At 56.7% G+C, this 16,607-nt stretch overlaps 7 protein-coding genes across 7 annotated transcripts; 4 read left to right on the top strand and 3 right to left on the bottom strand.

Annotated features, from left to right (window-relative positions):
• Positions 1 to 388: 388 nt before the first annotated feature.
• CH63R_10262 (Mak10 subunit) lies at positions 389 to 2,997 on the top strand (the record flags this gene model as incomplete). The annotated part of the gene is made up of 7 exons (XM_018305236.1): positions 389 to 422; positions 477 to 596; positions 653 to 720; positions 779 to 907; positions 957 to 1,184; positions 1,239 to 1,700; positions 1,765 to 2,997. 7 exons carry the CDS (start codon positions 389 to 391, stop codon positions 2,995 to 2,997), a joined length of 2,274 nt encoding a protein of 757 aa, XP_018154660.1.
• A 414-nt stretch (positions 2,998 to 3,411) lies between these two features.
• CH63R_10261 (Peroxisomal membrane protein pmp47b) lies at positions 3,412 to 4,483 on the bottom strand (the record flags this gene model as incomplete). Its single annotated transcript, XM_018305235.1, has 3 exons — positions 3,412 to 3,530; positions 3,598 to 4,337; positions 4,398 to 4,483. 3 exons carry the CDS (start codon positions 4,481 to 4,483, stop codon positions 3,412 to 3,414), a joined length of 945 nt encoding a protein of 314 aa, XP_018154659.1.
• A 1,172-nt stretch (positions 4,484 to 5,655) lies between these two features.
• CH63R_10260 (uncharacterized protein) lies at positions 5,656 to 10,125 on the top strand (the record flags this gene model as incomplete). Its single annotated transcript, XM_018305234.1, has 1 exon — positions 5,656 to 10,125. One exon carries the CDS (start codon positions 5,656 to 5,658, stop codon positions 10,123 to 10,125), a length of 4,470 nt encoding a protein of 1,489 aa, XP_018154658.1.
• Positions 10,126 to 10,479: 354 nt separating this feature from the next.
• On the bottom strand, positions 10,480 to 11,887 carry CH63R_10259 (PCI domain-containing protein; the record flags this gene model as incomplete). Its single annotated transcript, XM_018305233.1, has 3 exons — positions 10,480 to 11,486; positions 11,553 to 11,635; positions 11,703 to 11,887. 3 exons carry the CDS (start codon positions 11,885 to 11,887, stop codon positions 10,480 to 10,482), a joined length of 1,275 nt encoding a protein of 424 aa, XP_018154657.1.
• Positions 11,888 to 12,284: 397 nt separating this feature from the next.
• On the top strand, positions 12,285 to 13,836 carry CH63R_10258 (WD repeat domain-containing protein; the record flags this gene model as incomplete). The annotated part of the gene is made up of 4 exons (XM_018305232.1): positions 12,285 to 12,358; positions 12,428 to 12,587; positions 12,642 to 13,238; positions 13,291 to 13,836. The coding sequence occupies 4 exons, from the start codon at positions 12,285 to 12,287 to the stop codon at positions 13,834 to 13,836; spliced, it is 1,377 nt and encodes a 458-aa protein (XP_018154656.1).
• Positions 13,837 to 14,612: 776 nt separating this feature from the next.
• Positions 14,613 to 15,769, top strand: CH63R_10257 (Short-chain dehydrogenase; the record flags this gene model as incomplete). Its single annotated transcript, XM_018305231.1, has 2 exons — positions 14,613 to 15,077; positions 15,158 to 15,769. The coding sequence occupies 2 exons, from the start codon at positions 14,613 to 14,615 to the stop codon at positions 15,767 to 15,769; spliced, it is 1,077 nt and encodes a 358-aa protein (XP_018154655.1).
• Positions 15,770 to 15,936: 167 nt separating this feature from the next.
• Positions 15,937 to 16,548, bottom strand: CH63R_10256 (Glutathione-dependent formaldehyde-activating enzyme; the record flags this gene model as incomplete). Its single annotated transcript, XM_018305230.1, has 3 exons — positions 15,937 to 16,062; positions 16,137 to 16,291; positions 16,383 to 16,548. The coding sequence occupies 3 exons, from the start codon at positions 16,546 to 16,548 to the stop codon at positions 15,937 to 15,939; spliced, it is 447 nt and encodes a 148-aa protein (XP_018154654.1).
• Positions 16,549 to 16,607: the final 59 nt, after the last annotated feature.

The raw sequence follows: 16,607 nt of genomic DNA, 5'->3' as shown, positions 1-16,607 counted from the left end.
CAGAATGTTGGGCGTGTGCTTTCCCTCCACAGACCCAAATTTGCCCGCCGCCGGACAAACTCGGTTGTAATTGATCGATCCATGCACCCGTTGCCAGCACAGATCCGTACCTCGCAACAACACTGAACCCGTAATATCCCCCTCCCCAAAAAGCAAAGCCGTCTTTGATGCGCTTTCACTTCCGATCGCTCGTTGATCTACATTTTCGTGTTGGTAGGAATTTTGGGGTCATCGCGTTCCAGGTCTGCCTGCCTCCTTTTTGTTCTGCTTTTTATTTTATTTTTTTAATGGGCATATCCATGCCTGGACGCTGAGCCACTGTGACCTCACTAAACCTGCACCTAACGCACACTTGCTCAACAGAGCCTCATGAAGAGGGGCTGAAAACATGGCCGTCCCATCAGGCTTTGCAATGTCAGAAGGTAAGACCACAACGTGAGAATGTTCGAAGTCCATATCACTCACCATCACCGTAGACATTTCAAGGCTCTCCCTTGAGCAAGGGCGTGATCCCCCACATCCGCCAGCACCCAAGCCATCTGCCAACGGCATCATCGCTTTTGATATCACATCAAAGTTTACCACAGCGGCTGGAAGTAAGATACAAAGCCCCTAGAACCAAACAGCACAGATGGTCTGACTCAATGCGTAGCGCTCTCCCCTGGCGAGTTGGTCAAGGATGGCTTCTTCACGCTGTTTGAGTCCGTTGGGGCCCTCGAGGTGCGTCACGCAAGGTGGATGCCAGCGGCAGTGAACCGCCCGCTGATATCAAAACCAGATCATGGACCCGAAAATGGATAGCGGGTGCTTAGAAGCGGAAGACTCTCTTGACGTAGACTACGATGTGTCACGCCCCCTCCTCCCTGAGGAAGTTCTTGGCATCATCGACCAGTTGCTATGCCACGAGGTGAGCCCCGAGGCCTCCATTTGCATTGTCCCCACTGACTTGGTTGCAGATGTCCTGGCACGTTGGATACCCCCTGTCTCAAACTGTCTTGACCAGCGTCTACGTCGAGTCTATTCTCATGCCCAAACCGGCTACCATCGACGACGCCCACTTCATCAGAAACGCCAGCGGCACGCCGCCATCACCGATGCACGCCGTCCTCCGAGCATATTGCTTAGGCCTGCTGAAGACATGCGGAAATGTCAACGAGAGGATCAAGAACGAACACTACTACGAGGTGGGTTTGCCAACGAGCGCCTTCATGTGGTGACCTAGCTGACCGTCGATGCAGGAAGAGGATTTTGTTACAAATACGTATAACAGGGTCTTACTTGACACTTTCAGCATAGAGTCGGTCCGCGAAGTCCTCAAGGAGGCGAGCTTCATTTTGCGGCAGCTGTCAGACTCTATACCCCAAGAAATGATTGACGCCCTCCACACCCGGCTGCTCTTCCGATATACACTTCTGGCAGCGATAGACCACACGCAGTTTCGGACAGACCCGGATCGCATCAGGAGTCCATGGAAAGAAGCCCATGACATGCTCCCGAGCATCAAGAGTACCCATGCACTAAGCAAACCCGTTCCAGAGGCCTGCAGCGCCAGGCTCCAGCGCAAACTCGCCAGCACGATGCCTCCGCGTCCCATCGTCGAGATAAGCTTCGACGACGCCTTTGGACACCTGACGAAAATCATCAGCGACGGGCTTGAAGTTGTGGGGGTCCTCGACTATACCGACTCCATCTGCCTTCAGGTATAAGCCAACGCCGCCCACCCTCCTTTCCATTCTACCACTGCAGTTGCTGACGGCTCGCCAGACATACGTGATGACATTCCAAGCGAAGAAGCCTCAGCCCCTGATCTTCGTCCGCACTCTCCTCCAAAGCTTCCTCTTCAAGGACATGGAGGTTCTGGGCCACAAGAGCATACGCCAACTCCTCGACGATGACTTCTCCATCGTCTCCCTACCAAACAGCCCGCTCCTCGATCGCGCCAACGACGAGATCGAGGCCGTCAAAGACCCGCGCTTCACCATCGCGAACCAGATGGAGGTCTTCCGCCAGCGCGCTGCGCAGCCCTACCTCGACATCCTCCGAACCTTCTGCCAGAACCGGTGTCGCGTGCGTAGGACCCTATGCCACATCGTCCGTGACTGGGAGAACCTGCAGTTCGACGCCGAGGATATCGACCAGATCATCCAGCACGAGATCAACGAACAGCCTCTCGTCTACCAATCCGCCTCGGGGCCCGTCGAGACGTGGTCTCTGCCACTGTCGTCGTGGGCCTACCTGTACAAGGTCAAGCAGATGGAGTGGATCGTCCAACTCGGCTTCGAGCTCGAAGTCTACCAGCCCGACGAGCTGGGAGGCATGTACTGGTATCTGAACTACCTGTCCAAAAACCGTCTCCAGCACATTGAGCGTATCAAGTCCTTCGTCGTCCGGAGCATAAACCAGGCTCGCTCGAGCAGGCAGCGGCTCACGCCAGCGGCAGAGGCGCAGTACAACAAATCGCTGGCGTTTCTCCGCCTGGCGCTACTGGATGCTGCCGTCACAGAAGGCGTCTCGGACGCCCTCTGCTGCCTTTACACAGTCCTTCAACGCCTGCGGCTCGTCAAGCCCCCTCCACGACCCTACAGCACCGACGAGCTCCGCTACGAACTCCGGATGAAGCCCTTCGCCGTCATCGGTCTCCCCTCCCTTCCAACTTTCGAAGAGTTCACCATCGGCACACAGCAGACGGAGTGTCCGAGCGCCGATCTGCTCGAATTGGCCGACAGGGCCATTACGGGCGCAAAGAAGGGTTTCGAGGTCATGAGCAAGTTGCCCGAGGCGGAGGCGTTTTCGGTCGGATCACATGACCGCTGGGCGCCGTCCGTCAAGAACGGGCTGAAGTCGTGCATTGCCACGGGACTGGCCGTCTCGGTTATCCGAAAGGCGCTAGACAAGTCGGGCGAAGGCGGGGACCTGAAGTTGAAGGTCGAGGTGCCGACTCCCAACAAGTCGTATCACGAGTGGTGGATCGTCCCGCGCATTATGCCTGTGAGATGAAGAGCTAACGAGTGGAATGCCGCCGATGCATAAGCCTAGATAAGTAGTGGATAATCAATCGTCATCCTACCTTCTAAAAACAGAGAAGAATTCCTAGAATACAACCCAACCCTGCCGGGAATCGCATGTGATACTGCGCCTAGGTAGTAACCAACCCCCCCTCCCCTCAAGTGTCCACTTGTTTGCCAACAGTTTAGTTTACCTGCGTCACCAAAGGGATTCCGATACCAAAAATCGATACAATTCATGTGACACGAAGATGGAAACGCTGCATATTTGCCGAGCTGCCATGCTGAAATGCCATGATGCCTCTAGCTTGTTTGCTCTATACATGCGTTATTCAACTATCACCTCTAAATATAGTCAAGGATATTTGACCAAGTGAAGAGGGAGTAAAACCCCCCAGTGGAGCGTTTACGCGCGCTTCTTGGCGGCAAGGGTCCTGAGCTTGATGGTCTGCTCGTAGAGGACATCCTTGAAGGCGAAGAGGAAAGCGGCGGTCAGCACACTCTGGGTGACCTTGGGGCCGATGCCTGCGTCGTTCGTTAGCATCGCGAGAACCAGCCGTCTTTTTATCACCGACACAACGACAAGACTCACCCTTGTACAGGCCGGCGTAGCCCTCCTCTTTGATGACCCGGCTAATGGTCTGGGACATGCCCTCCTTCTTCTCGCCGTTGCCGGCGACGTGCATCTGGCTCTTGACCGTGATGTACGGGTAGGTGACCGAGGTCGCGAACAGCTTGCCGAGGGCACCGAGGAAGAAGGCGATGGTCGGCGTAACCCTCCTCTTCTTCTCGACCGTGTTCTTCATCTGCTCGAACAGGGTGTACTGCAGGATAGGGTTGATGACGAGCACCAGAGCGGGGATGACGCCCGAGAAGAGCGCCTGCGGTCCCTCGTTCTTGATCAACGCCAGAAGAGTACCGATGGTCGAGGGCGCCTTCTTGGGCTTGGACGTCTGTGCCTCTTCGTCCTTGCCCTCTGTGTTGGCGCTGCTTCGGGTCGTCATGCGGGTGTTGACAACCCAGATGGGGTTCGTGATGATGACGGTCGCGGAGCCGGCGAGGGCGCCGGCCATCATGGACTCGACGGTCGTGAGCTTCTTGCTCGCGCGGCCGGCCTTCTCGGCGGCGGCCTCGAAGAAGGCGCGGGTCCACTCGTACCAGTAGTAGTAGACGAAGTTCGTAACGCTGATGCCGAAGAGGGCGGACTCGAGGCCCGAGTAGAGGCCTGAAACGCCCTCCCGAGCAACGATCTTCTGGACAGCCGTGAGGAAGGCCGAGTCGGCGCGCTTCGATTCGACTTGGGCACGGGTCGAGAGGGTGATGAGCGGGTAGCTACGCACAACGCGTGATTAGAGTCCTGGTGATTATTTGGGAGCGCTTCAGTGGCCTTACGTCAAGGCCATGGAGAGTAGACCACCGCCGGCACCAGCGAGAGCGTGGGCGACATTGTCATTCTGCGGGAGCACTGGCTTGGACATGGTTGCTCGCGTGCGTGTGTGTGTTGGATGAGATGGGTGGTGTGCTTGTTGAGAGGAAGCTTAGATAGATAGATGGGATGATGGGGATGTAGCAAATCCGATGATTCGTCCAAATGTTGCGGGCCAGTGGAATAGAAAAGGATGCAAACGATATCGTTGCAACGTTGGGTATTAAAAATGTTGCGTCTCAAGCAAGGCAGGAATCCCTTTGGATTTTCTGGGGAGCCGAGGTCAACCACGTTTTGAATGCCGAAGGGGGGAAAAGGGTTGGCCTGCTGCTGCCGCTAAGAACCTTAACCCCAGTTATGTCATAACTGCAGAGGTGCTAGATTCATGCGCTCGATCATAGGACAAGGGTGTTGAGGAGACGCATGTGACGGGCCCCTCTCCTGCTGCCCTTGGAACTCGATTGAGAGGAGCCGGGTCCCCTCGGGAGCTCGTGGGGTCGGAGCTAATTCGGGGGCACCGGCAAAAGATGCTTTGTTCGGGAAGAAAATACGCTTTCTTGGAGATGTCAGACAAGATACAACCGGCGATTTGGCGCGAAAGTGGCTATTTCATTAATAGCATTCGATATACGCTGCTCCAGCGGAAACCCAAACAAGACTTGCCAGCTGTCGGCGGCCCGTTTCTCTTCTTTAAGACTTTGTGAGCCAATGGTCCCAACGGCAGAATGAGGATCTACGAATCTGTATCCGTACAGAGTATCCGTACTAAATACAGAGTAACTAGGTACTTTGTGTCTGTGACAAGGTACCCAGTTACGTCTCTCCAATGCGGAGCCACGGGCGAGATCGGGAGGGCGGGGGAAAGTTGTTCCCCTGTCGTCGCAAATTCGCGATTTCCCCCGCTCAGTGGTCGAGGGGTAGCGCTAGTCTCAATACGGTAGAAAGTAAACAAAACAGCCTTGACAAGTGGCCAGGGCCTGACCCGATCCGCAGACCGTAGACCGACCGTTGCACATCTGCACCACGCCACGCGACGACCCTTATTCCAAGTCATAGCATTTGTCGTTTTTTCTATCGCTAGTTTACGCGCAGGCCTAGAAGTCTGATTTGCATTGTCGCGTTGTTTGTTCTTTGCATATCGTCTATGCGACAGCCATAGCGCGCGGCTTTTTTTTCTCCTTCTTCTTCCTCCACTATCCTATTGGCTTTTGCGCATTTCATAAAATGGCGACACCAAGACCAAGGGGGGGCGGCAGCGACGACCTGCTGTCCTCGCCAGATCCGCTCAACGATACCGTCTCCTCGGCGCTCTACCCTTCGTCACGTCGCGTCACCCGTAGCCAAAGGTCGCAGCGGTTGTTCTCCCTCGGCGGCCCTGGGACTTCGCCTAGAAAGCAAATGTTCGAGCTCGAGGTTGGCGACGACCGCGCACCCAAGCGGTTGCTAGTGACTGTTGAGGCGGAGGGGGAGGGCGAGTACGAGAACGTCGGGCGCAGGCTTTTCAACGCCGACACGCCCACTCTGAGTCGCGGCGCATACACAACCACCGTCCCACTGGCTGGTGATAGGAGAAACACAGCTGTCAAGACTCCGGCGCGCCGGGGTCGGCCTCCCAAAGCTGCCACTCCAAAGACAGGCACAGCAACCAAGAGGAGAGCTACGTCTTCTCCAAAGAAGACACCAAGACAGACACGAAAGGTCAAGACCATTGCAGATTCGGATGGCATCGAAACCGATATCACCATCCAGGGAACACCGAAATCGACTACTCGTACCAGGCGCGCGACCAGTCGCCAGCCGCGTGGAAAATCCGAAGACCCCGTCCCTTCGTCCAGACCCAGCACAACCCGGGGTCGCGGCCGACCCAAACGCGTCGAGTTCTCCGACCAGCCAGTGGAAACAATTGAGGAGGGAGCAAACTTTGGCGGCGAGGCGCCATCAGACGGTGGGCTCGCTGCGGTGATGGAGGATATGGCCGTTGACGATCCTACTCCGAGACGGCCACAGCCTGCTGGCTCGATGCCCGAATCCGAACCCGACATCTGGATGCAAACAATGTCAGGCCAAGCGACGCCTCGAGCATCGATACAAGACAACCCAATCGTCCTCAGCCCGACGCCCGCCTACTTGCAAGACAAAAGTCCGACGCCGTCTGAACAGCTTCATTCCGAATCAGGAAACGAGCCCGAATATAACGAATATGACTTTGCGCCGGGCGCGCCGAGCGACATATCGTCATTAATTGGCGACAATGACGCGGAACGCGAGCCCCGTGACCAGGACACGGTTGCCCAGGGCGAGGATTTCAGTATGATTTTCGCAAACTCCATCCCCTCTATGATGGGACATACGAGCATGCATGTCCCTGGCTCAGATGACGTTGGCGAGGAAACAGGCTTGATCATCAACCAGACAATGGAGTCTTTGAGACGAAGCGGTGCCTTGCGCGTGGATGATGACGACGACGAAGAAGTAGAAGCAGAAGAAGCGGAAGACAATACCGTCAGAGTCCCTACTGAGCAAGAGGCTCTAACACATCGTGGTCTAGACCAGGAGGAGGCTCAACCCGAGCAGGAGGCCGAAACACACATTAAGTCCATTGTGGACTTCGACAATGACGTGGACAAATCCCCAGTCGCTCTTCCTTCTCTTCCCCGGCCTATTCTTTCGTCTCAGTCACTGGCACCCGAGCAAACTTCCCCAAACAGGAGCAACCAGTCGCCAGGCCGGACAAGAAGCAGCCCCCGTCGCAAGTCTATTCCACTAGGCCGGAAGCTATTTGAGAACAAGGCAAAGCAACTGGAGTTGGAGACCTCTAAGATGGGAATCTCACAGCCGGATGACTCGTTCTCCAGCATACCATCCAGAATCCTGGATGCGGCCACTCCTCATGCCAAGGCCTCCAGGCGCAGCTCAATGGCCAATGAGGAGGCATCTGCGGTGTACGAAGACGAGTTTTCCGAGATTCCAGAAGCCTACCTCGAGGCAGCAACGCCGGGCAAAGCAAACCTGCCCCAGGTTGACGAGGACAACGAAGAGGCTGCGGATGTCATCGGGGGCGAGATTCAGGACGAGATGGAGGACTTCGAGGACGACGTCGAAATATCCCAAGGTGACCAGGCGGAAGAGCAAGAGGCGGCAGAGGAAGAAGCTCGTAAGGGTTCACCCAAATCTGCAGCTCCATCTAATGCGAGTGTTTCTTACACTCGATCAGACTCGGCACGAATGCCGACACCAGACGACACGCCATCGCCTAATGAGGTCACCGTCCCTCAATCGGATGCCAAAACCATCGAAGCACCGCAGAGCTCTCCAACCGCCGAATACTCTCAGCTCCCCGAGATGAGCTCTGATCCCCCAGTTCCGGAGCTGACAACCAACCTTCCTGCAGCAACTAGCGAGTACATCACTCCGGTGGCACCGGTCTCTTCCCCCGTCCCATCGCCGGATGTAAATCTCTTGGCGCCTCGTGCGGCATCACCTGACAATGGACTTCGACCCGCGCTATCTCCTATCGTGAGGGCCGGAAGAGCTTTGCAGAGTGTCACATCGGACGCATCGTCGCCTCCTCGTAGGAACTCTCTTGGTAGCCCTTTCAGACCTACCACGAGCAGTAGCCAGCCTCAGTCAGCCGCCAAGTCGACTCGCAGTTGGACCCAGCCTTTGTCTACGCTGATACAGGCGGGAGCTCAATTCTTCGGATCACCAACTCGCGCCTCGGCCCAACCTCAGCCCCAGCCCCAGCCACAACCTCAGACGCAACCTCCAGTGCCGCAGTCAGCAGGTCAGCCTTATGAAGACCCCTTTGGTCATGAGGATGATCATACCGGTCAGCCAAGCTTCATGGAGGCTCTGGCCAAGAGCATGCTTGTGTCTCCTACCGAGGAGCAAAGGGAAGTTTCGGTGTCCATGTCGGGATCTCTTCGCGTAGCCCCGGCCGATGAAGCTGATGAGATGAGCTGGATGGCAGAAGCGCCGGCTCCGCGTGAGCAGCCTTTCACTCAGTCGCGGTCCCTGCAAAATAATAGCATGATCGCTGCCGGGACGTCCCGGGCCAGTCGGCGACCCAGCTTTGAGGGTCTCAGTCTCACTTTTGATGGCGCCGATGAGACAGAGGTTGAGGAAGAACAGCTCGAAGAAGAAGACGATGACATCTGGGCGGTAGAGGCGTCGCGTCCTGCCTCCAAATACAGTCGCCAACAGCCATTCGGCAAGCAACCCGTTGCACCAGTTCCCGAGCGGCGCGCAGTTCTTCCCGGGCCGTGGCAGAGTCGGGCAGAGTCGCCAAAGAAGAACACCCTGTTCACTCCAGCGGCGGCAAAGATCTACAAGCCCGGCTTTGGCGAGGCCGAGGAAGAGGACTTCTCCATGCTTTCTCAACAACGGAGCCAGAAACAGCTTCCTCAGAAGGCTTTCGAGGTTGCACAGAGATCGTCCGCGAAGAAGGACCTAGCTGTCTTCTTCTCTTCTCCTGCTCTTCTCCCCGGAGCGGAAGGTATCAGGGAGATCTTGGACAAGAAGCGACAGAGCGCATTGTCGTCTAAGGATAATGCGCAGCCCGCGGAGCAGCTCAACACGGGGCTCGAGACGAACTCCATGTTCCCCTCTATCCCGCAGAAGGCATTCGCGCCTTCTGCCAGTGGTCGCTCGGATCTCTTCTCGCCCGCGAAACCCTCTGCTACGAAGTCAGTCACCGACTCGCGCCGGGAACTCTTCTCTTCAACCAAACCTCAGGGCAACACGAGGCAGCGATCCGAGATACCCGATTCTCAAGCAAACATATCGTCTGATATCTCTTTCGCTCCTATACCGCAGAAGAAGAACTTCACGCCCAAAGAAGGGCAGAAGACGCAAAATTTGTTCAGCAAGGCGGCGCCGCCGGTGCCATCGCTGACCCCGGTGCGGATGCAGCTCACTCGCGCGGATATCCAGAAGTGGCAAGAGAGTAGTGCCTCGGCCATTGCGGAAGACTCGCCCGAATCCGAGCGGCGTATTCTCCGGCCCTTGCCAGACCGGAACTTGTCACCCACCAAGTCCTGCCTGCGCTCTCCCCTGAAGCCGCGCACGCCGGGCAGAGTCGTCGAGTTCACTAGCAGCGTCCTCTCGCCTCTGGCTCAGGCGCAAGTCCGCGCACATCGTCGCCTGTCAGCTAGTTCCAACAGCAGCGCGTCCGCCGCCCAACAGCAACAGCAGCAGCAACAGCAGCAGCAACAGCAGCAGCGCATCAACGCCATCATAGAAGAAGAGGACAAGGAGAAGGATGCCGCCATGGACGAGGGCGACGACGCACAACAAGAGGACATGGACGTCTCGATGACGGACGCGCCGGAAATGGGCGGCCCGCTCAAGCCGGTGGTCGAGGAGGAGCCGCGCCTCTCGCAGACCATGTGGTCGCGTGACCACTGGCTGTTGCTGGATGACATCATTCAGCTGCGCCGCCTGGGGCCGTTCGACTTTCAGTTTCCGGACGACTTCCAGAGCAAGTCCGGATGGCTGCTCGGCCGCTCCGTCCACTCGCACGGCGCCAGCCTGACCTTGGAGCAATGGCATCTTGACGTCGTCGACGCCTTCAAGGCCGAGGTCGGCGGGTGGGAGGAGGAGGTCCTCGCCAAGAGGGTGTTTTCGTTGATTGTCGGGGAGCAGCTCCGGAAGGAGGGCAAGGCGCCCAAGGCGCCTTCTGTACAGTTTGCATAGATGCATGGCCGGGGGGACGATGGGTGGTGTGCATGACGGCGTTTTACTGGGGTTGTGTTCACAGTATAGGGACCAAAATGGTCTTCACGAAAGCCTCATGCTCAATGAGCGTACAGAGTCACGTATATATTGGTTTTGGTTTAGGCGTTGAAGGGTCGGATTGCTGTCACGTTTTTGTTTTTTTCCAGTCACTCGGGAGCCACGAGCTTGCCCTCCCCGCATTTGTTAGGATACCACATCATCAGAATGAATTCTGTCTCATGCACCGCCGGCATTTGTCTATGGTAATAGTACAGTTCCCAAATTCCTTCCGCTGTCCTCCAGCTGCCAACCCTAGACGCCTGCCGTTGTCTTTTACTCAAGCATCGAGGCCTGGTTGGTGTAGAGGACGTCCACCACACTGCTCAACTTCTCAATTGTGGCCAGGGCATGGTCGTATGCGCTGTCGCGCTCCGTCTCGTCGTAAATAATGAGGCATCCCGCACCCTGGTCCAAAACACCGATGATGACCTTGTCCAGAATCATCTGGGAGAGCTTGCGCTCCACCTGTTGCGTGTCGAGGCCGACCATCTTGGCGATGTGGTTGATCTCGACGCGAGAGAAGGGCTCGATGACCTTGATGAGGTTTTGCTCCAGCATGGCGTCGTACAGACGTCGCAGGTGGTTGCGAATGAAGGCGTCGCTGCCAAGCTGCTCACGGTAGGACTGGAGAGCTTGTTCGTACTCCTCCAAGGAGCGGTTCGAGTGTGCGCGGGCGATGGCCTTCATGGCCTCAAGGTTCTTGCTAGCGTACTTCTGGGCCTGCTTCGACGTCATCAGGTTGTTGACGTCGTCGGCCAGGTTCAGCATGATCTTGCAGAGCAACATGTACTGTAGAGCAGCGGTGGCCTTGACGGACTCGTCCTGGGTGTGGTAGCCGTCAAGAGCCTCGATGAAGTAAGAGAATGCCGTGTTGAAGTCCTTGTCTTCGGCGTGGAGCATACCACTCTGCATGTCGAGGTGGGCTTGGAGGAGGGGCGGGGTGTAAACGGAGGCGGCGCTCGTGCGGGCGCTCGTGAGAGCAGCGCGCGCCTTGGGGATGTTTCCGAGGGCGTGGTAGACACGCGACTCGAGAAGCTGGACCTCGACGAGGACGAGCTTGTCGTCCAGCCGCTTAAGCTCGCGGAGGAGGCCGTTAATGAGAGTGAGGGCGTCGTAGTAGGACTGCTTCGCCATGAGGAGGGTGACCAAACGGGTCTCGAGATTCTGGCGCAGGAAGCTGCGGCGCTCCGAAGTTGCCCATTCTATACATGACTTCGTAACGGCGATCTGAATATCGGTGCTGCCCTCAATGTTCTCGAAGAGGTCGAGCAGAGTGCGGACTGGAGGGGGTTCACATCAGTATTGGCTTTGCCAGAGTACACGAAGCTAAACAGATGCAATCTTACCCAGCTTTGCTGTCTTTGCCTTGGCGAATGACGAGAGAACTGTCCGGCTTTTTGTGATCAAGTCGACAAGCTCCTGCGTCTTCCTGAGCGGGCCGTTAGCAAACATGGGTCCCCCACACGATGTCATCACCGGACGGAGGAGGGGCTCACTTCTCATCCCGGTACAGCTCTCCCAAGTTGATCAGCGCCGTCTCGTACTCCTTCACTGCGGCATCGGAGGTCGCGGAGGAAGGGGGCTGAGAGATGATTTCCTTAAACAGCTGCTCTGCCTTTCGGGGATCTGACTTGGCCGCCTTCTGTGCCTCCTGCACCCTAGCCGATTCGCCCTGAGCCATCCTGACTGATTTGTTTTTTTGGCTGTAGTGACAAGTTTTTGGTCACTTCGGTCTTGGAGTTGTTCGATTTCGCGAGGTTGTCGTCGGTGGTGAGTGGGGTGGTGGTGGTGTTGCCGGATTCGTGATGTAGCTTGCTCGGTGCAATCGAGAGCTCCAGCCGCCTTCAGAAGGTCCAGGTTGCCGTGACTGCGACGCAAGCCCGGCCAGAGGAGAGGGCAGGGGTGGTGCCTCGGGCCATAATTGATCCGATATCTTTTCTCATTGGTTATAATTCTCCGAATGGTCTCCACCCCCACTTAAATTTTTGGGAGAAGTTCTGGATGGATATGGCTTTCGCAAGGTTGGCAGCCATCGACATTTCTCTGGTGAAGCAAGTCACTGCACCACGTTAGCCAAAATGAAGATCAAGGCCCTTTCTCGGAGCGTCGAGGAGTACAAGGCTCCGGGATCGAATGCGCAGAAGTTACCTCGGTAATTACAGCTGTCATGTAGTTTGCAAAACCAAGCTAACCATCTTGAAGCAACCTCGATCCTGCTCAGCATCCTATGGAACGTGCTCGAGAGTAAGTCGAACTCGCCACCTTTGAAGGTGCACACTGACGAGAAGCCCAGGTACACCAAAGCCCTCAATGCCGTAAAGCTGGAGCGTATGCATGCCGCGCCCTTTGTCGGGCAGATGGGCAGTGGCCATGTCGATGGTGTACGTCCGATCCGAGTCCTCGAACACCACTCCGTTTCCTAACAAACGCCATAGGTTTATTCGATGGCCAAGGACCCGAACTCCTTGAAACATATGGCATCTGCCAGTGGCGATGGCGCGATCAAAGCCTTCGACCTCACGAGCCGAGACGAGATCTGGCACACGAAAAGCGCCCATACCAACATCGTGCGGAGTCTCTGCTGGACCAAGGACGGAAAGCTTCTGAGTGCTGCGGCGGACAAGACGATAAAACTTTGGGATCCGTACCACACGCCGAGCGACTCGGCACCCATTTCTTCGTGGTTGGGCCACAGCGGTTTCCAGAGTCTGTCGCACCACCGATCGCGAAACGCCTTTGCCGCCTCCTCTTCCTCCAGCGAGATCGCCATCTACGACTTGGAGAGACACAGCGCGGCTCCCGAAATTCTGCGATGGCCGAATGCAACCGACACCATCAACGCCGTTTCTTTTAACCAGGTTGAGCAGTCTATCCTTGGTAGCACGGGCGCCGACAGGAGCATCATTCTCTGGGACATCCGTACTGCGATGCCCTTGACCAAGACAACAATGACCTTCGCATGCAACTCCTTGTCCTGGAATCCTATGGAAGCTTTCAACTTTGTCGTTGGCAGCGAGGACCACAACTGCTACGTAAGTCATGAGCAGCCAATGTGTCTTGAAAACGGCAACTAACTTGAAGCAGATGTTCGACATGCGCAAGTTCGACAGAGCACTGAATGTCTACAAGGGCCATGTCGCCGCCGTTATGAGTGTCGAGTTCAGCCCGACGGGTGAGGAACTGGTATCCGGATCCTACGACAGGACAGTTCGGATCTGGAACCGTGACCAAGGACACTCCCGCGACATGTACCACACCAAGCGCATGCAGAGAGTGTTCAGCACTATGTTCACTCCCGACTCCAAGTACATTCTCACCGGTTCGGACGACGGAAATGTGCGCGTCTGGCGATCCAACGCCACAGACCGATCCGGCATCAGGACTGCGAAGCAGAGGCAGGCCCTCGAGTACAATGAGGCCCTCGTCTCCCGATACAGCCACATGCCAGAGATCAGACGCATCAAGAAACACCGTCACTTGCCGACGGTCATCAAGAAGGCGGGCGAGATCAAGAATGTGGAGCTCAAGTCAATCAAGAGGCGCGAGGAGAACGAGCGGAGACACACCAAGAAGCAGTTCGAGAGGCGCAAGGGCGAGAGAGAAAAGCCCATCCTGGCGCGGGAGAAATAGAGACGGTCTATTACGGATACATGTCTTCGATGGTGTTGCTTCTTTGCATTGTTCGGCGTTGGGGGCGGCATGTCATGTCTAGGTATGTAAAAAGGAAAAAAGGGGGATAATTGAGTGAAAAGTGCCACCTAGATAGGGTTGGAATACCACAGATCAGGTCGTTCTTCATAGATAGAATTCAACAATGATCATGAACCAAAGCCAGATGCACGTCGTTTCCCATAGTTCGTTTCTACAAGATCTGGCGTACTGTAACAGCTCACCGGCCTGCTTCCGTTCGGAGGCCGACAATGTCCGCCGGCTTGGATAAGCTCTGTTCGGCCGCGGCTTGAAGTGGGGTTTGGATGGCTTCGGCTGCAAGGGGGCTCACAGGGCGTTTTAGCGGCCGTCCCAGGAGGTTTTCCAGGGGGGCCGGGGCACATGCAGGAGCAGGAGCAACCCCCTAGGCGCTTGGCCACCGTTTCAACGATCCAGATCCATCCACATGTGACGACGAGCGTCAAGCTTCCCCGTGGCTCGACTGAGGTTTTTGACTGTGCGGCCTTTCGTCTCATCTTGGCCCTTTTTTGCATTTCCTTCTTCCCTCACGCTGGACGACACCTGTACAATTCTTCTCGAACTCACTACCGAACTTGTCTCATCTTAATTCTTCAAATCTGTGCAGGCCGCCATCCCAGAAATCCTATACTAATCCCGCCCTTAGCTCGACACGACACAGCTTATCTTACGACTTCGACCTCTCGTGCCGCCGCGACATACCACCACCGCCGCCCACTATGGACTACCCACGCCCGCCCCAGCGCGACTCGTGGTTCGCGCCGCTCTCCATCGACCTTCTCGTCAAGGTCTTCAAGGTCACTTTCTTCCACCCCTTCATCTCGTGGATCATCCCCCTCTGCTTCCGCGCCCAGGCCCTGCGCTGGGATGCCCCGCCCATGGTCGGCTCCATCGCCTGGGCCACCTTCATCACGCTGTGCTGGATGGCCAACGTGATCAACCAACGCATCGCGTACGGACTGCCGCGCGACGTCGACCTCAACGAGGAGGTCATCGTTATCACCGGCGGCGGCAGCGGCCTGGGTCTCCTCGTCGCCGAGGTATACGGCATGCGCGGCGCTACCGTCGCCGTGCTGGATGTTAACGATATGGAGAACGGCGAGGCGAGGGGCGTCACGTTCTACAAGTGCGACGTCACGGACAAGACGCAAGTTGCGAGGGTCGCGGCCGAGATTGAAAGAGATGTGAGCTCTCTCTTCCCCTCTACTTTGTGTCCAAACGTTGCGTCGGCGAAAAGGGTGACTGACATGTTCGCGCAAAATAGCTCGGCACTCCAACCGTCCTGATCAACAACGCTGCCATTGTCAAGGGCAAGTCCCTCCTGGAACTCGACTTCGAGGAGATTGAGAAGTCTATCGCGACGAACCTCACGGCGCACTTCTACACCCTCAAGACCTTCCTCCCGCCCATGATCCGTGGCGGCAATGGCGGCACCGTTGTGACCATGTCCTCGGTACTCGGCCACCTCGGCGCCGCCCGCCTGACGGACTACGCCGCCGCAAAGGCCGGCGTGACGGCCCTCCACAAGTCCCTGACCGCCGAGCTCGCGGCCTCCTACCCGGATATCCGCACCATACTCGTCGAGCCCGGCCAACTGTCGACGCCGCTCTTCTACGGCGTACAGACCCCGCACGCCTTTGTCGCGCCCGTCGTCGAGCCCGTCGACGTCTGCAAGGAGGTCATCGCCGCCATCGACGCAGGGCGGAGCGCCCATGTCGCGATGCCGCTTTACGCGCGCTGGATTCATTGGTACAACGTGCTTCCCGTCGCCGTGCAGCAGGTCGCTAGACGAGTGGCAGGCGTGGATACCTCGATGCAGACGTTCATCGGCAGGCAGGAGAAGGGGATGGGCGAGAAGAACGGGAGTCTGATCTAGAGGAAATGGTCACTGGGCCTGCTTGTTGCCAATTATCCCCCGAGGAGGCCTGTGGTGCCGGCGCCGGAGGTTCTCTGTAATACCGCCAGCAGGTCACGCATATAGCAAAAATTGTAAAGACGTATCTGAATGGATATATATTCTAATTTCAACTTCGAGGTTCATGGCTAGGCCTGAGTGCTAGCTTTCTTGGTTTCGGTTCCCGACAGGTCCTGCGCTGGCGACACCTTGTTGACGCCATCCAGCTTCCTGTACGTTAGCGTATCAAGATCGATGCCATCCAGCGCACGTGCCTGTCTCGATTCTGTCAGCGTTTCCCCCACATCATCAAAATCCTAACTGACGATAAGAAGACAAGAAACCATACGCTGATGCCGTAACACGTGTCTTCCAGAAAGTCGATACCCAGGCTCGACCCGCAGCCGCCGCAGAACATCTGGTCCTTGGTCTTGGTGTTGAAGCGGTAGTTGACACACCGCTCGCGGGAGCCGTCGTGCCAAGTGACGTCCTTCTTTTCGGGGTCTTTTTGTGCGAAAGGGAGGTTAGCTCAAGCGGCGTCTGAGGCCGAGAGAAACGGAAAGGGGGCGGGGGCGCAAGTGAAGAGGAGGTGTACAAATGAGGAGATAGCCGCTGCGTCGGCAGATGGAGCAGTTGCAGTTTAGGACCTTGTATCCCTCCTCCAGCGGCGGCGAGAGCGTCAGCGAGAACTTGATGTTGCCGCAGTGGCAGCTCCCATCGTACGTCTTGGATGGCTTCGGGGCCTCTTCTTCGGCCGACATGACGAGATCGGGGTTTGGATTGTGCTGTTTGAGATGACTGATACTATGTATGTGCTGGA

Source organism: Colletotrichum higginsianum (genome assembly GCF_001672515.1).
Source record: "Colletotrichum higginsianum IMI 349063 chromosome 7 map unlocalized unitig_7, whole genome shotgun sequence".
NCBI classification, from domain to species: Eukaryota; Fungi; Ascomycota; class Sordariomycetes; order Glomerellales; family Glomerellaceae; genus Colletotrichum; species Colletotrichum higginsianum.
This window is presented reverse-complemented; position numbering and strand designations above follow the sequence as displayed.